At 47.3% G+C, this 22,098-nt stretch overlaps 1 protein-coding gene and 1 long non-coding RNA gene across 3 annotated transcripts; both read left to right on the forward strand.

Moving 5' to 3' along the window:
- Nucleotides 1-231: 231 nt before the first annotated feature.
- Dusp26 (dual specificity phosphatase 26 (putative)) lies at nucleotides 232-7,751 on the forward strand. Of its 2 annotated transcripts, NM_025869.4 has the most exons (5): nucleotides 232-600; nucleotides 865-1,007; nucleotides 2,510-2,805; nucleotides 4,793-5,007; nucleotides 6,894-7,751. In NM_025869.4, exons 3-5 carry the CDS (start codon nucleotides 2,585-2,587, stop codon nucleotides 7,091-7,093), a joined length of 636 nt encoding a protein of 211 aa, NP_080145.1. In that variant the 5' UTR covers nucleotides 232-600; nucleotides 865-1,007; nucleotides 2,510-2,584; the 3' UTR covers nucleotides 7,094-7,751. The 2 variants fall into 2 exon arrangements, with proteins under 2 accessions (NP_080145.1, NP_001344152.1); NM_001357223.1 differs by lacking the exons at nucleotides 232-600; nucleotides 865-1,007 and having other exon boundaries at nucleotides 2,355-2,805.
- Nucleotides 7,752-17,333: 9,582 nt separating this feature from the next.
- Nucleotides 17,334-19,930, forward strand: Gm40484. The gene is made up of 2 exons (XR_870300.1): nucleotides 17,334-17,482; nucleotides 19,596-19,930. It is a non-coding gene; the product is annotated as a predicted gene, 40484 (long non-coding RNA).
- Nucleotides 19,931-22,098: the final 2,168 nt, after the last annotated feature.

Genomic DNA, 22,098 nt, shown 5'->3' on the forward strand with positions numbered 1-22,098 from the left:
TAGCTGCTGACCTGGACTTAGCCTCTCTGTACTTCAGTATCTTCCCTTCCCCAAATGCAGATGAAGATGCCTGTCTGATGCACCTCTGATGCGTATAAAAGTCCCCTAAGACAGGTGAAGTGCCTAGCATATGGTAAACGCTATTAATAGTAAGGGTAGCTGAGGATTGTTCTCTAGCGCGTAGAAAAGAGTAGGGCAGGCCGTCTGCAATTCATGAATTCTGTCTGGGAAGAGCGAGCAGTGTATATAGACCCTGTCTGGAAAGGCTTGCAACAAGGCTTTGCCATTGGTCTACAGGGCAGCAGCCCTGGCGTGCACGCGAGGCGGGGCTGCGGGCCTGCGCGGGGCTGTAAACAGGGGCGGGCTGTGTCGCTGCGGTGTGGCGGCTCCCACCGCTGCGTGACACGGTGTCCCTGGGTGTCACCAGCGCGCACACCGAGAGGAACCTGCTTCGATGTGCGTGTCATGGCGTAAAAATAGCTGCCATCCACCTGCGCGCCGGGGCGGCGGCGCAGCGGCGGGGGCCGCGAAAGAGCCATGGGCACCGGACTGCGGGAGCCCGCAGGCCACCTCGGGATCTGAGACCCTTGCGACCAGGAGGTAGAGACATGTGGGGTGCGGGGACAAGAGTCGGGGCCGGGCAGGTTCACAGGAGCATCGCCGCACGTCTCGCTGTGCCCTGCTTCCCCGCTGCGCCAGGCTGTCTGGGTTGGCACAAGGCTAAGGCGACAGCCACGAACCTGTTACTACCGCGACAGCAGACGGAGGGAGGGGGGCAGCGGCCAGGGCCTCTGGTGGCGGGTTAATGGGATTGGAAAAGGCCCAGGGGTGTATTCCAGCCTGAACTTGAATCCTCTACACCAGGAGGAATAGTCCAGAGGACAGCGGCTACCTGCTTCTTCTCTCCTGCCAGTCTCCGTGCCTTTCACCAGCACTTAGGCAGCAGAATCTATTCTGAGAGAGGTTATTGGAGGGAAAGGATGGGTCTTTGAGCCCCAGGAGTAGAGGTAGGTGCTGAGGGGTGGTTGTGGTGGTGGTGGTGGTGGTGTCGATTGTAGTACTGGATTTTTGGGCTTCTTCTAAACAAACCATTGAAAACCTATCTGTCCCTGAACTCCTGAGTAGAGACTCATCCTTTATTAGCTATGACCCCACTGCCCCTGTTTGTGGTGTGTTCTGAAAGACTGACCCTTAGAGAAGAGAAAGCTAGGCCAGCTGGGAGCGTGTGGTGGGATCACTGTGAGGCCATGGGTCAAGATGGCTTCTTATTGCTGGACATTCAGTTGAGGCCCCTAAGGCTGATGGAAGCACAGGAAATTGGAGGGGATGGGGGAGATGCTGCAGGTTAGCCCACCTAACATGCCAGACCATAGCGGGAAGTGACCATGGATGGAGATCTTCCACAGTTGTCTCTCTGCCCAAATGTCCTAGGGCAAGCCTCAAAGGCAGTCTCTTCCAGCTGTGAGGCTCAGAGTAGGAGCCCATCTTCCCAAGCTCCTAGTCTCCACAGGTACTCTGAGACACACCTGCTAGGCCCCTTAAGGCTGACGCTGCTCCTTGTGCAGTGCAAGATCAGTTGATTTCCACAGCAACAAAGATGGCCATTCTGAACCTCCCTGCTGCCCCTGGGCCTGCAGGAACACCCCTCCCCTCTTCCCAGCCCCTCCCCCCAAGCCCCTCCCCACACTTGCTTTTCCCACTTCTGCCCTACCCCCCACCAGACACAGACACACAAAGCTCCAACCCTGCTTTGACTCAGAATTCTCTTCCCAGGGATGAGGTATAGTCAAAGGAGGGGCTCCTCCCACTCGCAGGCTTCTGTGCACAGATTCAAGCAAGCCTTCCTCTCTCTGTCCATCAGCGAGTATTTTCCCAAACTCGCTTTTCCTCTTTAGATCATTCCTCGCCCCCCCCGCCCCCGACACACACACACAATGCCCTCCCCCCCCCCCGTGAAAAGCTTATCTTTGAGACATGTGGGGGCAGGCATGGGTTAATGTGCTCCAGGAGGCATATCTGGCTTATGTCATGGTCCCAGCTGCTGTTACCTTCCTGATGATTCTCTCTGGATGGCTCTACAGCCGTTTCCATCCCCTCCCGAGCTCCCTAGACTCTCTGCCCATAACCCCAGGCAGATGAGACCCAGATTCGGGCTGACAAGTGTCCAGGCAGGGTGTAGACGCACCAAAGCATCCAGTGTGTATATGTCAGTACGTTTCTGTGTTGGCTGGCAGTGGGGGGTGGGGCAGGGGAGGAGAAACCCAGCAGCTGGGCAGCTAGCTCCTTCTTCTCGTAAACAAGGACACGTGACTCCCACCTCCTTGTGTGGCAGAGCCAGAGCTTAATGGAGGGACCCACAGCAGCTTGAGAAGGGAGGCATTTGAGCCTCTGGGCTAGCCTTGCCTTCTCTCAGCTAAGAACCTACTCCCCAGGGCCCAGACCTATGGGGAGGAAAGGAATTAGTTGCTCTGGACTCACTCACGTGTACCCGACATCCTTTTGCTTCCAGCGACACCTACCTGGTGACGGAGCCCATCATCACTGAAACCACTCCACATTGGCCACAGTTCCTGCCACCTTGAAAATGTGCCCCGGTAACTGGCTCTGGGCCTCCATGACTTTTATGGCCCGCTTCTCTCGAGGCAGCTCAAGGTCCCCTGTCCGTACTCGAGGGAGCCTGGAGGAGATGCCCTCTGTTCACCATCCCTTCCTCAACGTCTTTGAGTTGGAAAGGCTCCTCTACACAGGCAAGACAGCCTGTAACCATGCTGACGAAGTCTGGCCGGGCCTCTACCTCGGAGACCAGTAAGTAATGGGTGACCGGGGACAGACCGTGCCTGCGTGTGTGCATGTATGTACAAGGAGGAAAGTGGAGGGTGACAGGCAGACTTACCTTACTGATTCCAGGCTGAAGACTAAAGGGAACAGATACATGGACAAACAGTAGAATCTTGAGGGCTCGAGGGATTTGGAGGGAATTATTAAAGTACTCAGCTCTGGGCAGAGAAACTCAGTTTAGGAAATGCTGTTACCCATTTAGGAAAGATCGCGTATCATGTGCCAACGCTACTGACAATGACACATTGTTCTGAGCTTCCAGCTATTGTGCCATGGCTTTGGGGAAAGGTAGCCACTAAGACAGAAACAGTAGGCAGGAAGCTGAAAGGGAGACCAAGCAAAGCCACCACAGTTAAAGGTCATGAAGAGAGAGTTATTAAATGCAGAACATTCCCTTTTTGTCTCCACTATGTGAGAATTTTTGGGTTGTTTGGTTGGTTGGTTGGGTTTGGGTTTGGGGTTTGGTTGGTTGGTTTTGGGGTTTTTTGGTTTGGGGGTTTTTGGTTTTTTGTTTTGTTTTGTTTTTTGTTTTTTTGTTTGTTTTTTTTTGCATATGCATTTTCAACTTTAATCTTCACTACAGCTTTGTGAAATTGGAGGTCACTGTCCCTGGGTCACGGATGAGGGAAAGGGAAGTTGGAAAAGTTGTGGCTGGATCAAGGTCATACAGGCTAGAAGCAGAAGTACCAGGAGTTTTCAGGTTGGGCTCAGTGCCCTTTCTAGATAGGGAGTTGTCAGTAGATATCCTGTCTGTGCTCATCATGTCTGCCATCTGGCTTGAGGGATGCCAGCCACTAAGCTGCTGGGTCAGGGGAATGAAGGTGACTATATATTAAAGTAAGCAAGAGCCCTGGAGTAACTAGTAAGCAAACAGAAGAGGTTCGCAGGTGTCAAGGAAAATATAAGGCAATAGCAGGCTAAGGAACGACTCTCAGACTCTACAGATTATCAGAGACTTATTATTTGTGTGTTTTATGTATGTGGGATTCTTTGCCTGCAAATACGTCTGCGCACCAAAGGAAGGCTTTGGACTCCATGGGACTCCATGTTATAGATGGTTGTGAGCCACTATGTGGAAGCTGGGAGTCCAACTCAAGCCCTCTGGAAGATCATCCAGTGTTCTTAACCACTGAGCCGTCTCTCCAGACTGTGCACTCATTTATTGGTTCTGGGGACTGAATCCAGGGTGCTGTATAGGCTAAGCAGACCACACACATCATACCATGAAATTACAGCCAATTAAAGGCATGAAATATGAGCAGAGCAGGCTTAACAAAGCCCCTGATGTACATACAGCTCCCTCCACAGTACTCCCCAGGTCAGTCCACTGAGGACTTCTCCCTGTTTGAACACCCTGGTGTCAGGAAAATCAATCTTTGGGGTTGTTTTGTTTGGTTTTGGTTTTGGGTTTGGGTTTGGGTTTGTTTGTTTGTTTGTGTTTTGTTTTTCAAGACAGGGTTTCTCTGTGTAGCCCTGGCTGTCCTGGAACTCACTCTGTAGACCAGGCTGGCCTTGAACTCAGAAATCAGCCTGCCTCTGCCTCCCCTAAGTGCTGGGATTAAAGGCGTGTGCCACCACTCCTGGCTTTGTTTGGCTGGTTGGTTGGTTTGGTTTGGTTTGGTTTGTTGTTTAGGAAAATCAGTCTTTCTTGAAGTGTTCTAGCCTCTGGTCAGCTAGAGCGCTCTATCTAATGTGCACTTCCTCACGTGAAATCGAAACTGGTTTTTCTTGAATCCTTTGATCCTAGCCCTTTAGAATCCTACAGGGCAGTGAAAATTCCACTTCCCAGTATTTGATGATAGCCATCTTCACCCCGACCCGAGTCACTAGCCATTTTCCTCTCTTCCACCTCGTTAGTAAGTACAGCAGAGGTACACAGCCAACAACAGCACCTAGCCAAGTTTCCTGGTACCATGGGCTTCCCTATGCCCCTTCTAACTTCTCTTTAACACAGGGACATGGCCAACAACCGCCGTGAGCTTCGGCGCCTGGGCATCACCCACGTGCTCAACGCCTCACACAACAGGTGGCGAGGCACCCCCGAGGCCTATGAGGGACTGGGCATCCGCTACCTGGGTGTGGAGGCGCACGACTCTCCAGCCTTTGATATGAGCATCCACTTTCAGACGGCTGCGGACTTCATCCATCGGGCGCTGAGCCAGCCAGGAGGTAGGAAGGAAAAGCAGAAAAGAAGAAAAATAAAAATCAGGTGTGGCATTTAGAAGCCCCGGGGGGGGGGGGGGATCAAGGATGGAGCAAAAGTTTAACCATAAGATGGGCTGGAGAGATGGCTCAGCAGTTAAGAGCACTGACTAGTTCTTCCAGAGATGCTGAGTTCAATGCCCAGCAACAACCTGGTGGCTCACAACCATCTGTACTGGGAACCGATGCCCTGCTCTGGTGTGTCTGAAGACAGCTACAGTGTACTCACATATATAAAATAAATAAATACATACATTTAAAACAAAAACAAAACAAAATTAAGACAAAATGCATAGGACCTAACACTAAGGAAAAAAAAAATCCTTTCAACTATCTTTTTCAGGCTAGTATATTAAAAAGTGATGAAGGGCATATTTTAGGGCCATCTACCCATGGCAAGCTGCTCCTAGATGCTAAACTTACAAGTGTCAGTTTTTAAAAAAATATGTTTCCATGCTTTCCTGTCATTTTTAACCTTAAACGTGGTTCTTAAATTCTTAGTTGTCCAGGAAACACTGTTAGCCCTCTGTATTGCTTGACTTCCACATCACTAGTTTCAACCAACAGCAGACTGAAAATATATGGGGGCAGACATACATACAGAATGTCTAAACTTCTTTATTTCTTTTTGTTTGTTTGGTTGGTTGGTTTTGGTTTCTGGTTTTTTAGAGACAGAGTTTCTCTGTGTAGCCCTGGCTGTCCTGGAACTCACTTTGTAGACCAGGTTGGCCTCGAACTCAGAAATCCACCTGCCTCTGCCTCCCAAGTGCTGGGATTAAAGGCGTGAGCCACCACACCCGGCTATCTTTTCATTATTCTGCAGATAGTATAGCGTGACATCTATTTATAGAGAATTTGCATTTTATTAGTGGACACAAGTAATCTAGAGATGACCAAAAGTATATCACGGGGCTGTGTAGGTTTTTATACAAAGGCTGTATCATTTTCTATGTGGGAATTGAGAATCTGCATGTGTGTTAGTAATGTGTAGGTTGTCCTGGGATCAGTCCACTCGGAATATGAAGAAACAATTGTATATGTAGATAAACATATATTCAGTAGTTGAGGGAAACAACAAGATAGACAAGTGGACAAATAGGGTATAATGTCACGTGCCCATCAGTCCCAGCTACTCCAGAGACCTCCACAGCAGCCCTGTTGGAACCCAAGCTTGAACTGAGCCTGAACAATGAATCAAGACTCAGTCTCAGATACCAAAAAGAAACTGAAACCATGAAAGAAGAGTTAAGAAGGGTCTGAGGGGATGGCTCGGTCTGTAAAGCACTTATCAGGCAAGGGTGCTGCTGTCTCCTAGCACTGGAGAGGCAAAGATAGGAGGCTTCAGAATGCCCTTTCTATTCTTTTTTTTCCCAGGCCTCTCCCCTCTGCCAGGGACCCTCGTTACTTGTCTTGAAGTGCTGGGAATCCAGCTCAGGGACTTGCTCATCCTAAATGCATACATACATGCTCAGCTATTAAGCATACATGCGTGTGTATGTGTTTGTGTGCGTGTGCACATAGGAATGCGCATGTGTGTGTAGAGCGTGCACATATATGTCCCATGCTGTATCTGCAGAAGCCATGGGGACAATTTTGTGGTGTCAGGTCTCTTTACATGGTTTCTAGGGATAAAACTCAGGTTGTTAGGCTTGCGTGGAAAATGCCTTTACCCAGGGACCCATCTCACCAGCCCAGGATCTACATTCTCGGCACCACTCTTCCTCACCCAGTCCTGTCTCCATATGCCACGGGCTTACAGCCTAGTGGACCATGCTGAGCTCTCCCTAGCCTCTCGCAGCCCCCCCCTTCGCCCCCCAGCAGTCTCTCAGATGTTTCTGCCTTCCTCTTCCCAGGGAAGATCCTGGTGCACTGTGCGGTGGGAGTGAGCAGATCCGCTACCCTGGTGCTGGCCTACCTCATGCTGTATCACCACTTCACCCTTGTGGAGGCCATCAAGAAAGTCAAGGACCACCGAGGCATCACCCCCAACCGGGGCTTCTTGAGGCAGCTCCTAGCCCTGGACCGTAGGCTGCGGCAGGGTCTAGAGGCATGAACTGAAAGGAACCAGGCCAGGTCTCTGGGTGGTTTCCTGGCTCCCAGCTGGGAAGAGAAAACCCAAGTGACAGGTAGTAGAAAGACCAGACAACCCATCCTCCCTCAGCAGCAGGAGAGTGAAGAGCCCCAAGACCACTGTGGCTCTTTGGGGATGGGGATGGAGAGCCAGGTTGGGCAGTGTGATGGGTAGGGGCTGCTGACCTGGGAAGGAAGCAGCTGAGCTGTAAGAGGATGGTTGTGTGGTTAGGCCAGTCCTGGGTTAGAGCAGGGTGTGCCCAAATGACTCAGAATCTCTTCCCCTCATTGTGTTCAAGTGCCCCCCCCCAAACAAAGGACCACTGCCCTGAAGTACGTGAGCAGTGGGGATGTCAGGGTTGCAGACACATAGATGTGAAGGAAGGTGGTACAGGTTGCAGAAAGCAACATTAGAGTCGGTCGGTCAGTGATGGAGTGGTGTGAAAGCCACCAATGCAGAGGGAGCAGGTTGTAGGTTATAGCTGTGCAACTCCAGGAAGAGGGAGGTGTGTGAGGACTGACATGACACCCTACGGGAGCTGCTCAGGGTCAAATAACTTGGAGTCTTTTAGGTGGTCATAGTCTCACTGAAAACCATGCGTCTGGAGTTAAAAAAAAATAAAGAGGTGAAAAAGAAGAAAGTGTCTTGGCGTTATTAACAGTTTGACCCCTTCCTTCTGGGAACCCCTGGCTCACTTTCTAGCCACCAAACCCTTCACCAATTCTTATACAACACTATGAAAGCTTGAGCTGTTATTTCCAACTTATCCACAAGGGGGCAGCAGAGGACCAAAATCTGGATGTCTGCAGCTATTTGGCAGTACTGTCCAGAGGTGAGCCACCCAGGGACCTTTCATCTTCCAAGGATAGGTCTCTCTGGCTCCTAGGGGTGATGAGACAACAGAATACTAATCCTAAATCAAGATTAGCCTAAGTGTTCTACTGTAGGCGCCAAAGTTTAAGGGACAGATCCTTCTAGGTTTTGCTCAGAGGAGTGTAGACAAGCAGGAAGAACATGCTATCTCAACTACCAGGAAGTCATCGCAACTCTAGAGAAAAAGTAAACCATGTTCTCTTTTATTCTGATAGTATATGTCAGAATGGAAAAAGGGGATAGAGAAAGCGCAAGGAAAACATACAGGGGGGAAATGAGCCAGCAAGATAGGTGTATGCTGTAACGCTCTCTCTCTCTCTCTCTCTCCCTCTCTTTCTTTCTCTCCCTCTCTCTCTCCCTCTCTTTCTCTCTCCCTCTCTCTCTCTCTCTCTCTCTCTCCCTTCTCTCTCTCTCTCCCTCCCTCACACACACACACACACACACACACACACACATACACACACATTTTCTCTCTCTCTTACACACACACACACAGACTCTCACAAAAGTATGCACTAAAAGTTTTCAAGACACTTATATACGAAGTGTATAAAAGTGTATAACTACTCCAGAGCGTAGAAGCTAGAAGTGACTCTCACAAAGTGTGGCTTCTAGAGAATATATGGATAAAGAACGAGTTTCAGGATTATCTTCCAGGGTGGATTCTAGATTGTTATTCGTTAATGTCCTAGCTCTATTTCTGTGTTTTACTTCATCTAAAGCTGGGAGGCTCCTTCACAGATTGCAGCTCGACTGTCCAAGAGGCACAGACATCTGTCTCACCTCTGTGCAGCACCAAGCCCTTGCTTGAACATTTCAGCCAACGGGATTCACCACCTCTTAGTCTCGTTTCCAGACAGTGGTTCTGGCTTCTTCCATGGGACGATCGTGGTCATTTCATAGGTAAGACTCAGCTTCGCATCTAAATGGCCACGGGCTCTAGCTCCACCTTTTACAAAACTTTCCCCATCTCTTGAGACAGAGAGGGAGTTCTCTGGTTTGAACCTAGTTCGAGTGGTTCTCTTCTGACCCGGTCCTTTCAGACCAAGAGCTATTTGTTCCCAACCATCTGCATTTGTCGTATTTCCGCTTACCCTACAGGCTGGCCAATACTGCATTCCTCCATATTTATGGGAAGCAGAATTCACACCTCAGAATATGCAGATCCTGACTCTCCAGGGAGACCTGTGAGATGAGGGGATAGCAGGCTCATTCGCTAAGGATTCAAAGTGTGGTATCCTCTGAGGACCCATTTATCAAAAGGACAGAGAGAAGCCTTCATCAGAAATGCGGATTCTAATCAAAATAGGTTGGTTTCCTACTAGAGCCATGAGCCAAAGCCTGGCATGGTAGCACACATGTGTATAATCCCAGTACAGGGCGTTGAGACATTGAGGCAGGGCATCATTACATAGAACATTTCACAATCAATTTTTTTCCAAAGGTTGATTTGTTTGTTTGTTTGTTTGTTTGTTTAATGTAGCTGAGTACACTGTAGCTGTCTTCAGACACACCAGAAGAGGGCATCGAATCCCATTACAGATGGTTGTGAGCCACCTTGTGGCTGCTGGGAATTGAACTCAGGACCTCTGGAAGAGCAGTCAGTGCTCTTAACAGCTGAGCCATCTCTCCAGCCCCACAATCAATATTTAGAAAGTGTCAAATGAATTAAACATAATTAAAAATAACGGATGGGAATATGACTTAGTGGTAGAACACTTGCGTACATTTTTTTTTTTGCAAGAGAGCCTGTATTCAAGCCTTAGCACAACAGATGATGGTGATGGTGATGGTGATGGTGATGGTGATGGTGATGATGATGACGACGACGACGACTATAAATAATTCACGCTCACAGAAGGATCCACTGTAACTATGATTACAGCAGTATAGCATGCAATAGAATGGTCATCTTTCTTTAAAATCTACAATGCGGGCTGGAGAGATGGCTCAGTGGTTAAGAGCAATGAATGCTCTTCCGAAGGTCCTGAGTTCAAGTCCCAGCAACCATATGGTGGCTTATAACCATCTGTAATGAGATCTGACGCCCTCTTCTGGTGTGTCTGAAGACAGCTATAGTGTACTTACATATAATAATAAATAAATCTTTTTTGGGAAGGAGTGAGCGGGGCCAGAGTGAACAGAGGTCCTGAGTTCAATTCCCAGCAACCACATGATGGCTCACAACCATCTGTACAGCTACAGTGTACTCATATACATACATACATACATACATACATACATACATACATACATACATGCATACATACAAAAATCTTTTTTTTTAATCTAAAATGTGTATTACTAATAACATGTTCCAGTGGCCACCTGCATATTTGTTCAGTCTGACTGTGGCCTGAAAGGTTTTGTGTTTGTTTTCATGATGAGTAGCTTGAGAATTTGACTCTCACTTCTAAAGAACGCATTTTGAGATTATCTTCCAGAATGGATTAGATGCTGTTATTCGTTAAATTCCTAGCTTGATTTCTGATGCTTTGATGAGACATCTTGCCAGAAGTCGACTTAGGGACAAGGGGGCTTTATTGACTTGCCTTTTCAGGTCACTGCCCACTGTTTCCTGGGCAAGGCAGAAACTTAAAACATCAATGTCCACTGTCAAAAGCAGAGAGAGAATAAATCTAAGGATTGTTGCTTGTTTGCTCTAATTCTCAGCCCAAGCTTTCTCTAATCTTTCACAGTCCGGGGCTCAACATAGGGAATGGTGCCTCTCATAATGGACTGGGTCTCCCTGTCAATGACCCACTCACCACCCCCAACCCCCAACTTGTCCACAGGCCAATCTGGTCTAAATAATTCCTCATTAGGAACTTAACTTCAGCTTGTACCAAAACTCTTTTGAGAGTTCGTTATCTGATGTTTCTTTCTCAAAGTAATTTGGCTAATTATCATATAATTCCTCATTAAGACGCTCTTCTGAGAAAATTGTAGGTTGTGTCGAATAGGCAGTTAAAAACTAACCAACACGGGGCTGGAGAGACGGCTCAGCAGTTAAGGATGTATATTGTTCCAGCACATGACATGAGTTTGATTCCCACCACCCACAGCAGGTAATTGACAATTATATATGTAAGGCTAGCCAAGGGATCTGACCTCACTCTGACCTTCTCCAGCATGTGAACATACACAGACCCACATATAACCATAAATAATTTTTTTAAAAAAAAGTAACCACTATATTCTTAAAGACAGGGAAGCATATATCTGTGTTTAGAGATACTAACCCTTGTGTTGTGACATAATGTAGGTGCCATTGCTTAGTCATAGGAAAACAGAGGCTAACTAGTGTGCCCAAGGTCATGCAAATAGAAAAATGGAGAAAAAAAAACTATAATTTAAGCCTGGGTTCTCTGGCTCTAGAGCCATGTTTCTCAACACTTTGGTGTCAAGTGACCTTTTCACAGGGGTTCACCCTAGACCGTCGGAAAACAGGGGTGTTTACATCACTCTTCATAACACTAGCAAAATTACAGTTATAAAGGAGCAATGGAAATAATTATATAGTTGGGGTCACCACAACATAAGGAACAGTATCGGGGAGGTTGAGAACCACTGACCACTGTTCTAGAGTCTTTACATTCAACAACTCGTAGTGCCAAGCTTGGCCTTCAGTTCATATCCGGTCTCCTGACGCGCACATGCGTGCATGCATACGTGCATGCGTGGGGTGGGGGGATTATTAGGTGTAAGGGGAAAGAGTTACTACAGAGCAACTGCCCCGGTGTTTAAGAACCAGCAGGCCCCTCTTACTTGGTTGTACATCTGAGGTAGCCGTGGATTGAGGAGCACCGGGTCTTTTCTAATGATTACAACTCCCTGTCTGGTTCACATGGGACCAGAGGAGCCCGCAGCATAATTATCACACGGCCCCATCCTCCAAACCCAGATATGTGACACCTGTCATAAATGATCTGGCTCCTACCTACAAAAACAGGCTCAATATCCAGTTTCCTCTGCCCTCTCGTTGGGCAGTTGAATGTTTGGGCCTCACACGACTGTGTTAGATGCAGCAGCCTGAGTCTTCAGCTGACCGAGCCGCAGCCCTCTGGAACCCTCTGATTCCAGTCTATCTAGTCATCAGGTCCTTCTCTTGTCTCCAGCCTCCCCCTTTTCAGTATTGACTCAAACCCTTGAAACTGCCCTCGTCGGAGACTTAGAAGTCCCTGGGGAAGGGGAGGAATGTTTGCCCAGCTCTTCACCCCTGTAACTAATCCCAGCTGGGAGGTGCCACGGCAGCACAGCTCACGAGTAAACTGCTACTGGGGAGCCCAAAGAGACAGACGCATCTGGAACAAGGCTGGTAGCTACCTTACAATTATGCTGGCCCCCAGAGGGTTACACATGCAGCCCCCATGGGCCCCTGCTAGAAACAGGTCCAGTGAGATCGGTCAGACACAAGACTCTCGTAGCTGTAAAACAACCCATGTGTATTGGTTAATCTATCAAGACCGTGGTGGTAACTTTACAGCATTGATAAGATGTTAATATAAGTCGGGCGGTGACCGGTAAGAAGGACACATGCTCCACTATGTTCATAGCAGCCTTATTTATAATAGCCAGATGCTGGAAAGAACCCAGATGCCCCTCAACAGAGGAATGGATACAGAAAATGTGGTACATGTACACAATGGAATACTACTCAGCTATTAAAAAATGAATTTATGAAATTCCTAGGCAAATGGATGGACCTGGAGGGCATCATCCTGAGTGAGGTAACCCAAACACAAAGGAACTCGCACAATATGTACTCACTGATAAGTGGATATTAGCCCAGAAACTTAGGATACCCAAGATATAAGATACAATTTGCTAAACACATGAAATTCAAGAAGAACGAAGACCAAAGTGTGGACACTTTGCCCCTTCTTAGAAATGGGAACAAAACACCCATTGAAGGAGCTACAGAGACAAAATTTGGAGCTGTGACGAAAGGATAGACCATCTAGTGATTGCCATATGCAGGGATCCATCCCATAATCAGCTCCCAAACGCTGACACCATTGCATACACTAGCAAGATTTTGCTGAAAGGACCCAGATATAGCTGTCTCTTGTGAGACTATGCCGGGGCCTAGCAAACACAGAAGTGGATGCTCACAGTCAGCTATTGGATGGCTCACAGGGCCCCCAATGGAGGAGCTAGAGAAATTACCCAAGGAGCTAAAGGGAACTGCAACCCTATAGGTGGAACAACATTATGAACTAACCAATACCCCGGAACTCTTGACTCTAGCTGCATATGTATCAAAAGATGGCCTAGTCGGCCATCACTGCAAAGAGAGGCCCATTGGACTTGCAAACTGTATATGCCCCAGTACAGGGGAACCCCAGGGCCAAAACGGGGGAGTGGGTGGGTAGTGGATTTGGGGGGGTGGGTATGGCGGACTTTTGGGATAGCATTGAAAATGTAAACGAGGAAAATACCTAATAAAAATAAAATAAAATTAAAAAAAAAAGTCGGGTGGTAGTGGCACACGCCTTTAACCCCAGAACTTGGGAGGCAGAGGCAGGCAGATTTCTGAGTTTGAGGCCAGCCTGGTCTACAAAGTGAGTTCCAGGATAGCCAGGGCTATACAGAGAAACCCTGTCTCAAAAAAAAAAAAAAAAAAAAAGGTTAATATAAGCCTTTGGACTCACCATGAAGACTTTTCCCCATATATTTCTCACACTCAGAAATAACAGAACCTGCCGGGCAGTGGTGGTGCATGCCTTTAATTCCAGCACTCGGGAGGCAGAGACAGGTGGATTTCTGAGTTCAAGGCCAGCCTGGTCTACAAAGTGAATTCCAGGACAGCCAGGGCTACAGAGAAACCCTGTCTCAAAAAATAAAAACAAAGGCAATAACAAAACAAAAACAAAACCAGAACAGATAAGAATACACAGTGGGATTTATTTTATTTTTTATTTTTTGGATATAAAGAAAAAGGAAGTTGTAACATCTGTGGAAAAATTAATGGAGCTAGGAACCAACCCCCTTAAATGAAAAGAGTCAGACTGGAAAAGATCCTAGTCTTTTAAACAAAACAAAACCAAAAACAGTCTAATTTTTGGTCACTCTACTTCACTCTTAGGGAAGTTGGTACCATACCATAAAGACCTGTGGAGAAGCCACAGGGTGAGGAGCCAGATTTGTCTCTTGGACAGCGTCCTGAGAGTGGACGTTGCTGACTCTTGTAACCACAGCACTGGCTGCCACCTCCTGAGAGATCCCGAGGCTGTCACTGAGGCACACTCTGCAGATGACCCATGGAAATCAGGAGACAAGAACAAGTAGGTTTTTTTTTTCTTTAGTTTTTTGAGACAGGGTTTCTCTGTGTAGCCTTGGCTGTCCTGGAACTCACTCTGTAGACCAGGCTGGCCTCGAACTCAGAAATCTGCCTGCCTCTGCCTCCCGAGTGCTGGGATTAAAGGCCTGCGCCACCACGCCTGGCTAAGAAGAACAAGTAGTTTTTAAGACAGGGTCTTACAATCTAGTTATGGCCTCCATTAAAGACATGAGGTACCAGGCTCAGCACTTACAATGTATGTATGTATGTATTTATTTATCTATATCTATTTATTTTTATCAGTTATTGTGTTGTGGATGGAGCCAGGAGGTCAGAAGACAAAGAGTGGAGTCGTTTCTCTCCTTCCACCTTAGGGTTCCAGGGATCAAATCCAGGACATTAGGCTTGGCCACAGGGGCCCTTACTCACTGAGCCCTCTCACTAGCTTCAAGTATTTGTTTTAAGCCACTGAATTTTGGAGTCATTTTCTACTTAGCAACAACTAAATAATACAGCCACCGCAGCATAGACACGTGGAATTGTTAGGGAGCTCAAACGATGCATTTTATTTTTGCCTCATAAATATCTCAAAGAAGGTGGCATGGTGGTGGCCTTACTTCATGAAGCTACCTGGAGAAACAGATCCCTCGTCCCTCACCTGTGGCCTCGGTCTTTCCCTCTTTTTTTCTTTCTCTCTTTATTTCTCTCTCTCTCTCTTTAAAGATTTATTTAGTATACTGTAGTACACTGTAGCTGTCTTCAGACACACCAGCAGAGGGCATCAGATCTCATTACAGATGGTTGTAAGCCACCCTGGGTTGCAGGGATTTGAACTCATGACCTCTGGAAGAGCACTCATTGCTCTTAATCACTGAGCCATCTCTCCAGCCCTCTTTCCCTCTTTCTTGCACAGATCGTTTTCTGTTCATTGCAACCGATCCTTGCCAGTCACATGTCTTGTGTTCCAACCCAAGGGAAAGGAACCCAAGAGGGTCGGGACAACCTTTTCCTTGGAAGAAACAGAGCCTTACTTCCATCTGTCTGCCTTCTGCTGGTGTGAACTCTGACCCCTGGTTACATTTCTCTTCAAGATAACGTTGGAGCACAATGTGTGGTTGAGCAATGATGCGTGTGATTTAAGCTCAGAGCTATTCCATTAATACAAGAAGATGAAGCAATAGACACCAGTGGGTACCTGACAGTGCTTGCACCTGAGCCCTGGTTTTGGTCTTCTTTGTTCTCCCTCCATCAATTCCTTCAATTCCTCCGTTCTTTTCTTCCTTCCTCCTGACTACATTTTATTGACAAAGCTTCATATAGACCAGGATGGCCAGAACTCCTGATCCTCTTGCCTTTACCATCCAAGTCTTGGGATAAAACACATGGTGGGGATGGTGGGGGGATGGCTCAGTGGTTAAGAGCACTGACTGGTCTTCCAGAGGTCCTGAGTTCAATTCCCAGCAACCACATGGTGGCTCACACACACACACACACACACACACACACACACACACACACACACACACACAGATACGTCTTAGGGGTTGGCTGTCTGTTGAATCCTAGGATTAGACTAAGACCCATGTGCATAGGACTCTGACCACTATGCCATCTTGCCTGCCCCTGCATCTGGCTTCTATGTAGTATCTCTTTGCCTCCTAGTCACTTATTTCTTCTTATTCTAAAACAAAGGGCTGGAGACGGTTGCTAGTTTACAAGTCCATCTTTAGCACAGAATCGTGTATTTGGAAACGAATGGCAAGGGCTGATATCCCTCAGTGGTCATATGTGTCCTCGGCACACACGGATTTCCAATCTCTTGTAATAAAAAAAGACCAAAGCAAAGCCTGCGTGTGTAAGACAAAAATGGAACTATTTCTGTGAAGCGCTGTGGGCCCCCTTACCTGTTCTCCCAGTAAAATCTATTTGAAATACTAGGTCTCAGGGTTGGGGGTGCAGCTTCCTGGTAACACACTTGCCTCTCGTGTGCCTGTCCATGGGTTCGCTCCCTGGCTCAACAAAGGGAGACAAAACCAATCTCTGCACATCTCTTCTCTCTTCAAAACATGCCTTCATAGAAGTCTGTAAATAAGCAAGAGGCTATTATCTACGTGACCTGTAAGCAGAAACAGTGCTCCCTTCTGAATCCCAGGTGCCATGGATATAAAACAGAACAGATATCAGGGCTGGAGAGGGAGAGCACAGCACACCAGTTAAGAGCAGTTCTTGCTGCTTTAGCAAAGAATCCAGGTTCGGTTCCCAGTGCTGACAGCAGGTGGTTCATAACCTCCTCCAACTCCAGCTCCGGGATATCCAGTATCCAGTACTCTTTTCTCGCCTCCATAGACACACATGGATACAGATTTACACACACACACACACACAAATAATAACAATATGTCTTGAAAAAGGGTAGATGTATTTACCCACAGCGTACCCTAACCCATCCGACAGCATAAATTTCCGGCAATGGAGTTTATCGGCTGCCTAGAACTACCCCGGGCTGTACGGGCTGTAGCGAGTGTGGCCGTACATCTTGCAGTCAGATAAGTGAGGATCGTGAACTAATGTTGGTTCCAGATGGTTGTTTTCTTGTATTGTCTTTTTTAAAAGTGCTGCCAGCTGAGAAGGGGAACATACTGTTTATAAATATGTTTTGAAAACATTTGCCAAGCATTTGGTGGAATCCTTAATAAAGCCGTAAGTCTCCTGCATACATCTAAAAAAGAAAGAAAGAAAAAGGTAGCCGGAAAGAGAAGGGGGGGACGGGGAGGGGAGGAGTCATTGACCTTGACTTTCTCCTGGCTTTCCTTCCTGCTGCGGTAGTTTTGAGGGTGTGATCATTCACCTGTGTGAACCAGCCAAGCCTCTTCAGGCTTGGCAGCTGGGGGATTTTTTTGTATCAGGCAGGTATTACCGAATAGAAATGGAATGAGCCCCTGGCTGCGTGTCCACTTCTTCGAGTCACTTCCTCTTATTCCTTAGGTGGCAAATCTTGGGACACACCTGTCTTTAATTCTAATAAAAGGGAGGCCTCCTTCTCTCTGTGGCATTAGGAGTCAACTGCCTGGCACTGGGGTGGAGTGTGGTGACATTCATTGTCTTTACACCTATAGCAGGACCCTCCTGGTCTGGACTTAGACATTCTAGAAGCGAACTGAACTCTCTCTCCGAGTTAAGACTTTCATTTACCCTCTGGATGCACACTCTCCCAGGTAGGATTGGTCATTGGTCTCATCAGGAACTCAGGCTCTTTCAAGGTAACGGGCTGAGACGGTGGACTCATCACCTAGCTTTGACCTAGTTTGTGAGTAAACTCTAGGAGGCTGGGAGTAGGGGATGGATTTAATGTCCTGTTAATAGACAACTGAGGAAGTTACCTGGGCAGGGTGGAGGCGCCTGCCTTGCTGTCTGCAAAACACCAGACTGGCTTGTGAGCTGAGAAACCCTCCCGGCTTCCCTGGGACAGGGCTGGGCCACCGGCCAAGATTGCTGCGGGAGAATCTCACCGTGCCAGCAGCCACTTTCTCCCAGTTGGCTCCAGATGCTGACAGGGAATTTGCTTGGTGATTTGCCTGTCAAATCAGAGGGGAAATCCCAGGCTGTCGTGAAGGCTACAACCCACACTGCTCCAAACCAAGAAACAGCAAGGGTAGGATGGCATTCAGAGAAAATCGGGAAAGGTAGGCTAATGGGGACTTCTTAGGATCAAGGGACCTCATAATTCTGAGTAAGATATTAGATCATAAGGTGGTTTATATCCCAGGGGCTGTAGGCAGATGATCTTGTTGATTGTGTGTGTGTGTGTGTGTGTGTGTGTGTGTGTGTGTGTGTGTGTGTGTTGTTTTGTTTTGTTTGCGGGGCTTTTTTTCTGCTGTTTGTTTGTTTGGAAACTGTCTTTCAAAGTACTTCCTGGCTATCCTGGAACTCACTATGTTGACCAGGCTGTCTTTTAAATCTACCATTTCCTTTGCTATGCCAAAGGTCCTTAGTTTGATTTAATCCATAGGTGTGGTTTTGTTGTTGTTGTTTCTTTGATACAGGGTTCCTCTGTATAGCCCTGGCTGTCCTGGAACTCACTCTGTAGACCAAACTGGCCTCGAACTCAGAAATCTGCCTGCCTCTGCCTCCCAAGTGCTGGGGTTAAAGGCATGCACCACCACTGCCCCGCTTGTAGGTGTGTTTTTGCTTCTGTGGCCTTTGGAGTTTTATCTAAAGAAGCACACACAACCCCCCCCCTCAACCCCCCATCCCCCCCGCAATATCTTGAAGTATCTCCCTAGTGTTTTTCAATAGTCAGATTATAGTTCTAGGATTTTTGTTGTGTTGTGGGATTTTTGCTTTGTTTTTCCTGACAGGGTTCCCACCCGGTAGCCCAGGCTCCACACCCAGCTTTGGATTTCAGGCATAATAATTAGGTCTTTGATTCATTTTGAGTTGTTTTGGAGTTTGGTGTTGAGGAGAGCTAGGGACCCGTCCTTCTTCGTACCCAGTTTGCCAACACTGTTTATTGACTGCCTCTTCTCCACGCTTGTTCTTAGCACTTCTGTCAGAAGCCAGTTGGCACATGAGTACAGATCAGTTTCTGAAGGACCAACCTATGAAAATGTCCAAGGCTAAAGTGTTTTCATTGCAAGCCCCCATCTGAGGCCCTGAACTGTTGTCACATTTTCAGGACGGAGGTGAACAACTTGCCTCAGGAGAACTTGCTGGAAGCTTGAAAAAGCATGCATAGACGTATAAATTATAAACCGGACTGAATGGAGGTGGGGGTGGGGTGCATGGCTTTAATCCCATCACTCAGGACACTGAGACAAGCAGATCTCTGAGTTGGGGGCCAGCCTGCTCTACAGAGCGAGTTCTAGGACAGCCAGAGCTACATACAGAAACCCAGTCTGGGAAAAAAAAGAAGGAAAAACTATAAATTATAGATAGAACACATGGTCCTGCGGTAGCACAGTTCTTGTGAGTGCAATGTGGGGTATTCAATGCTCAGCTCTGCCTGCTGTCTATAGGAGCACCTGTAGCTATCCTGCCTTCTCAGTGTTTTCCCAAGGAAGCTCATTTTAGCCTGAAGGGGAATGGGTTGTGAAGGAATTTCTCCCTTCCTGTCACCTTTCCCTTCAAAGGCTTTTGCCTCTTTCACAACAGAATGAAAATAGGATCAACACCTGACCTGGATGGTGAATACAAATTCCCATCTCTCTCTAGGAAAAGCTATGCTCACTTGGAGCTTGTTTTTCTTTTTCTTTTCTTTTTTTTTTAATTATTTATTTATTATATGGAGCTTGTTTTTCAATCAGGATTACTCCCCCCCCCCCTTTGTAGTTTTAGGTCACAGCAAAACAGACAGGAAGCCTCAGAAGATTCCCACATACTTCCTGCCTCAACTCATGCACAGCGTCCGCCATGACCACCCCCACCGAAAAGATGGATGTCTTACAACTGTTTAATTTACACAGACACGGTGGGTCCGCCCCACTCAATCCCAATTCGGGAGGCAGAGGTAGGTGGATCTCTGTGAGTTCAAGGTCAGCCTGGTTTACAGAGCAAGTCCCAGGCTATTCGGAGGTGATGGCAAAAAAAGGAATTGGAAGCCCACCTGGCCTTAAATAGCCCAACACACAAACTTTCGTGCACCAACTCACTTACACACACACACACATACACACACACACACATTCTCTCTCTCTTTCTCTCTCTCTCTCATACACACACACACATGCACACCACACATCCACTCCCTCTCATATATCTAATTTTTCATATACACACACATATGCACACATACTTACACACTTTCTGTTTCTCTTTCGAATACACATGCACACTAACACACACACAGAAAGATTAAAACAAAATCAGTCAAAAAAGAAGACACTGAGATGACTCAGGGAGTATAAGTTTGCTTGCTGCCAAGCCTCACAAACTGAGTTTGAGTCCCAGGACTCAAATGTTGTTCGAAGGAGAGAAGGACGTCCACAACTCTCATGCAGTGGCACGGATGGCATCCCCTCAGTTAAAAACAAAACAGAACATAACAGAACTTTTGTACAAGAAAAGCTGAGAGCTGCCAGGCTGGTGACCAGCACTCAGGGAAGGCAAGCATCCAGAAGACAGGCAGCGGCTGGCTGAAGAGCTATGAACGGTACACAGAGCTGCAAGCACCACAACCCAGGAGAAGTGAAGAGGCAAAGGCAAGAATCAGAAGGATACATGAGAAGAGGAATTCTTGATCAGTATCAAATCAGCATACTAATTTCTCTCCACAGCTGCAGGGTTGGTACAGGGAACAAGGCACATCAGAAGTAGGTGGATCTCTGTGAGTTCAAGGCCAGCCTAGTGTTCTGGAGCACTTTTTCGCCCCCAAGACAGGGTTTCTTTGTGCAGTCCTAGCTGTCCTGGAACTCACTCTGTAGACCTGGCCTCTGGAGCACTTTGGTGGAGCACGCCTTTAATCCCAGCACTTGGGAGGCAGGCGGATTTCTGAGTTTGAGGCCAGCCTGATCTACAGAGTGAGTTCGAGGCCAGCCAGGACTGCACAGAGAAAACCTGTCTCAAAAACTCAAAACCATCCAAACAAACAAACAAACAAAACAATATCTGGGCTTAAGCTCCAGAGTTAGTAAATGTCACATTTCTCCCTGGGGCTCTAAAGTGGAGGGGGTGGGGTTTAGGGGAGGATCCGAGAGGCCTTTAGAAACCCTTTGCAGTGATCCCACTAAGACAGCCAGGCGGTGGTGCCACATACACAACTCTCAAGAGACAGAGGTAGTCAAACCTCTATGTTTGGGGTTAGCCTGGCTACATAGTTAATAACCCCTGTTTCATAACAATAACAACAACACCTAGAAATTTGATCTGTACACGACACTGCCCCCACTAAATTGATGAACTACAGTGAGCCTTCCATATTGTTAAGTTACACAAATATTGGGGGGTGGGGGGTATGCAACTTGATGTTAAGGGAAGTACGGTGTATATGCAAACACCACAATCACCGTCCACAAAGGCCTTCTGGATTTGGAGACTATCCGACCATCCCCAGAGATAAGAAGATTGCATTTGTTCCAGCAGCCCTGAGATGCAGGTCAGGATATTTGATACTTTAACGACTGTGCTTGGAAATGGCAAAACATTCATTCGCATGCATTAGCTCGCTCAGGGGCCAGAGACTCAGTTCCAACAAATCAATAGTGGGATGATAAGTCCTGACAAAGGAAGAGCAGGCCGTTTTGCTTGCTTATTTGTGGGTCTACTCAACACACTGCTTCTGAACGTGGCTGTGGCGCCTTGCACCGGGGTACTTTCAATGATACTCTATGCACTGATGGTAATACTTTCTTTTAAGTGGAAAGATAAACAAAAGCATACATAAACAAGCCTGAGTATGGTGGCACAGGCCTTTCATCCTAGCACCCTGGAGACAGAGGAGGGCAGATCTCTGGAGTTGGAGGTCAGTTAGGACCAAATAGCTTTCCATTAGCAAAATAATAAACATATAAAATAAACTATGCAATGTCATCCAAAATAAATAATACTACATGGAGATTTGAGATCCCCCCCCCCCTTCATCCCCTGTCCATTCAACACCGAAGCAAGACCCCTGTCCCGGCCATTGACAAAGCCAGTTTCCGGGTTTTCGCCACAGTCTAGGAGATTGGAATCCTGGCACGGTATGGCCTTCAGCTTTAGGCCTTATTCTTGTTTGTAAAAGAAGGCTCTGTCCTGAAGTGATGTGAGAACAATAGCCCTTTGAAGATGGAGTTTTGAGTTTCATCTGCTTTGCCCTCTTTGCCTCAGTTCTCTCCTTTCGCGGTGGGTCTGGGAA

The sequence above is a fragment of the Mus musculus genome, chromosome 8, assembly GCF_000001635.26.
Source record: "Mus musculus strain C57BL/6J chromosome 8, GRCm38.p6 C57BL/6J".
In the NCBI taxonomy this organism is placed as follows: Eukaryota; Metazoa; Chordata; class Mammalia; order Rodentia; family Muridae; genus Mus; species Mus musculus.

Coding starts and splice junctions, on each gene's coding strand:
- Dusp26 (NM_025869.4), top strand. CDS start 2,585: ATGTGCCCCGGTAACTGGCTCTGGGCCTCCATGACTTTTATGGCCCGC. Junction 2,806..4,792: donor GGCCTCTACCTCGGAGACCA/GTAAGTAATGGG, acceptor TCTTTAACACAG/GGACATGGCCAACAACCGCC. Junction 5,008..6,893: donor GGCGCTGAGCCAGCCAGGAG/GTAGGAAGGAAA, acceptor TCCTCTTCCCAG/GGAAGATCCTGGTGCACTGT.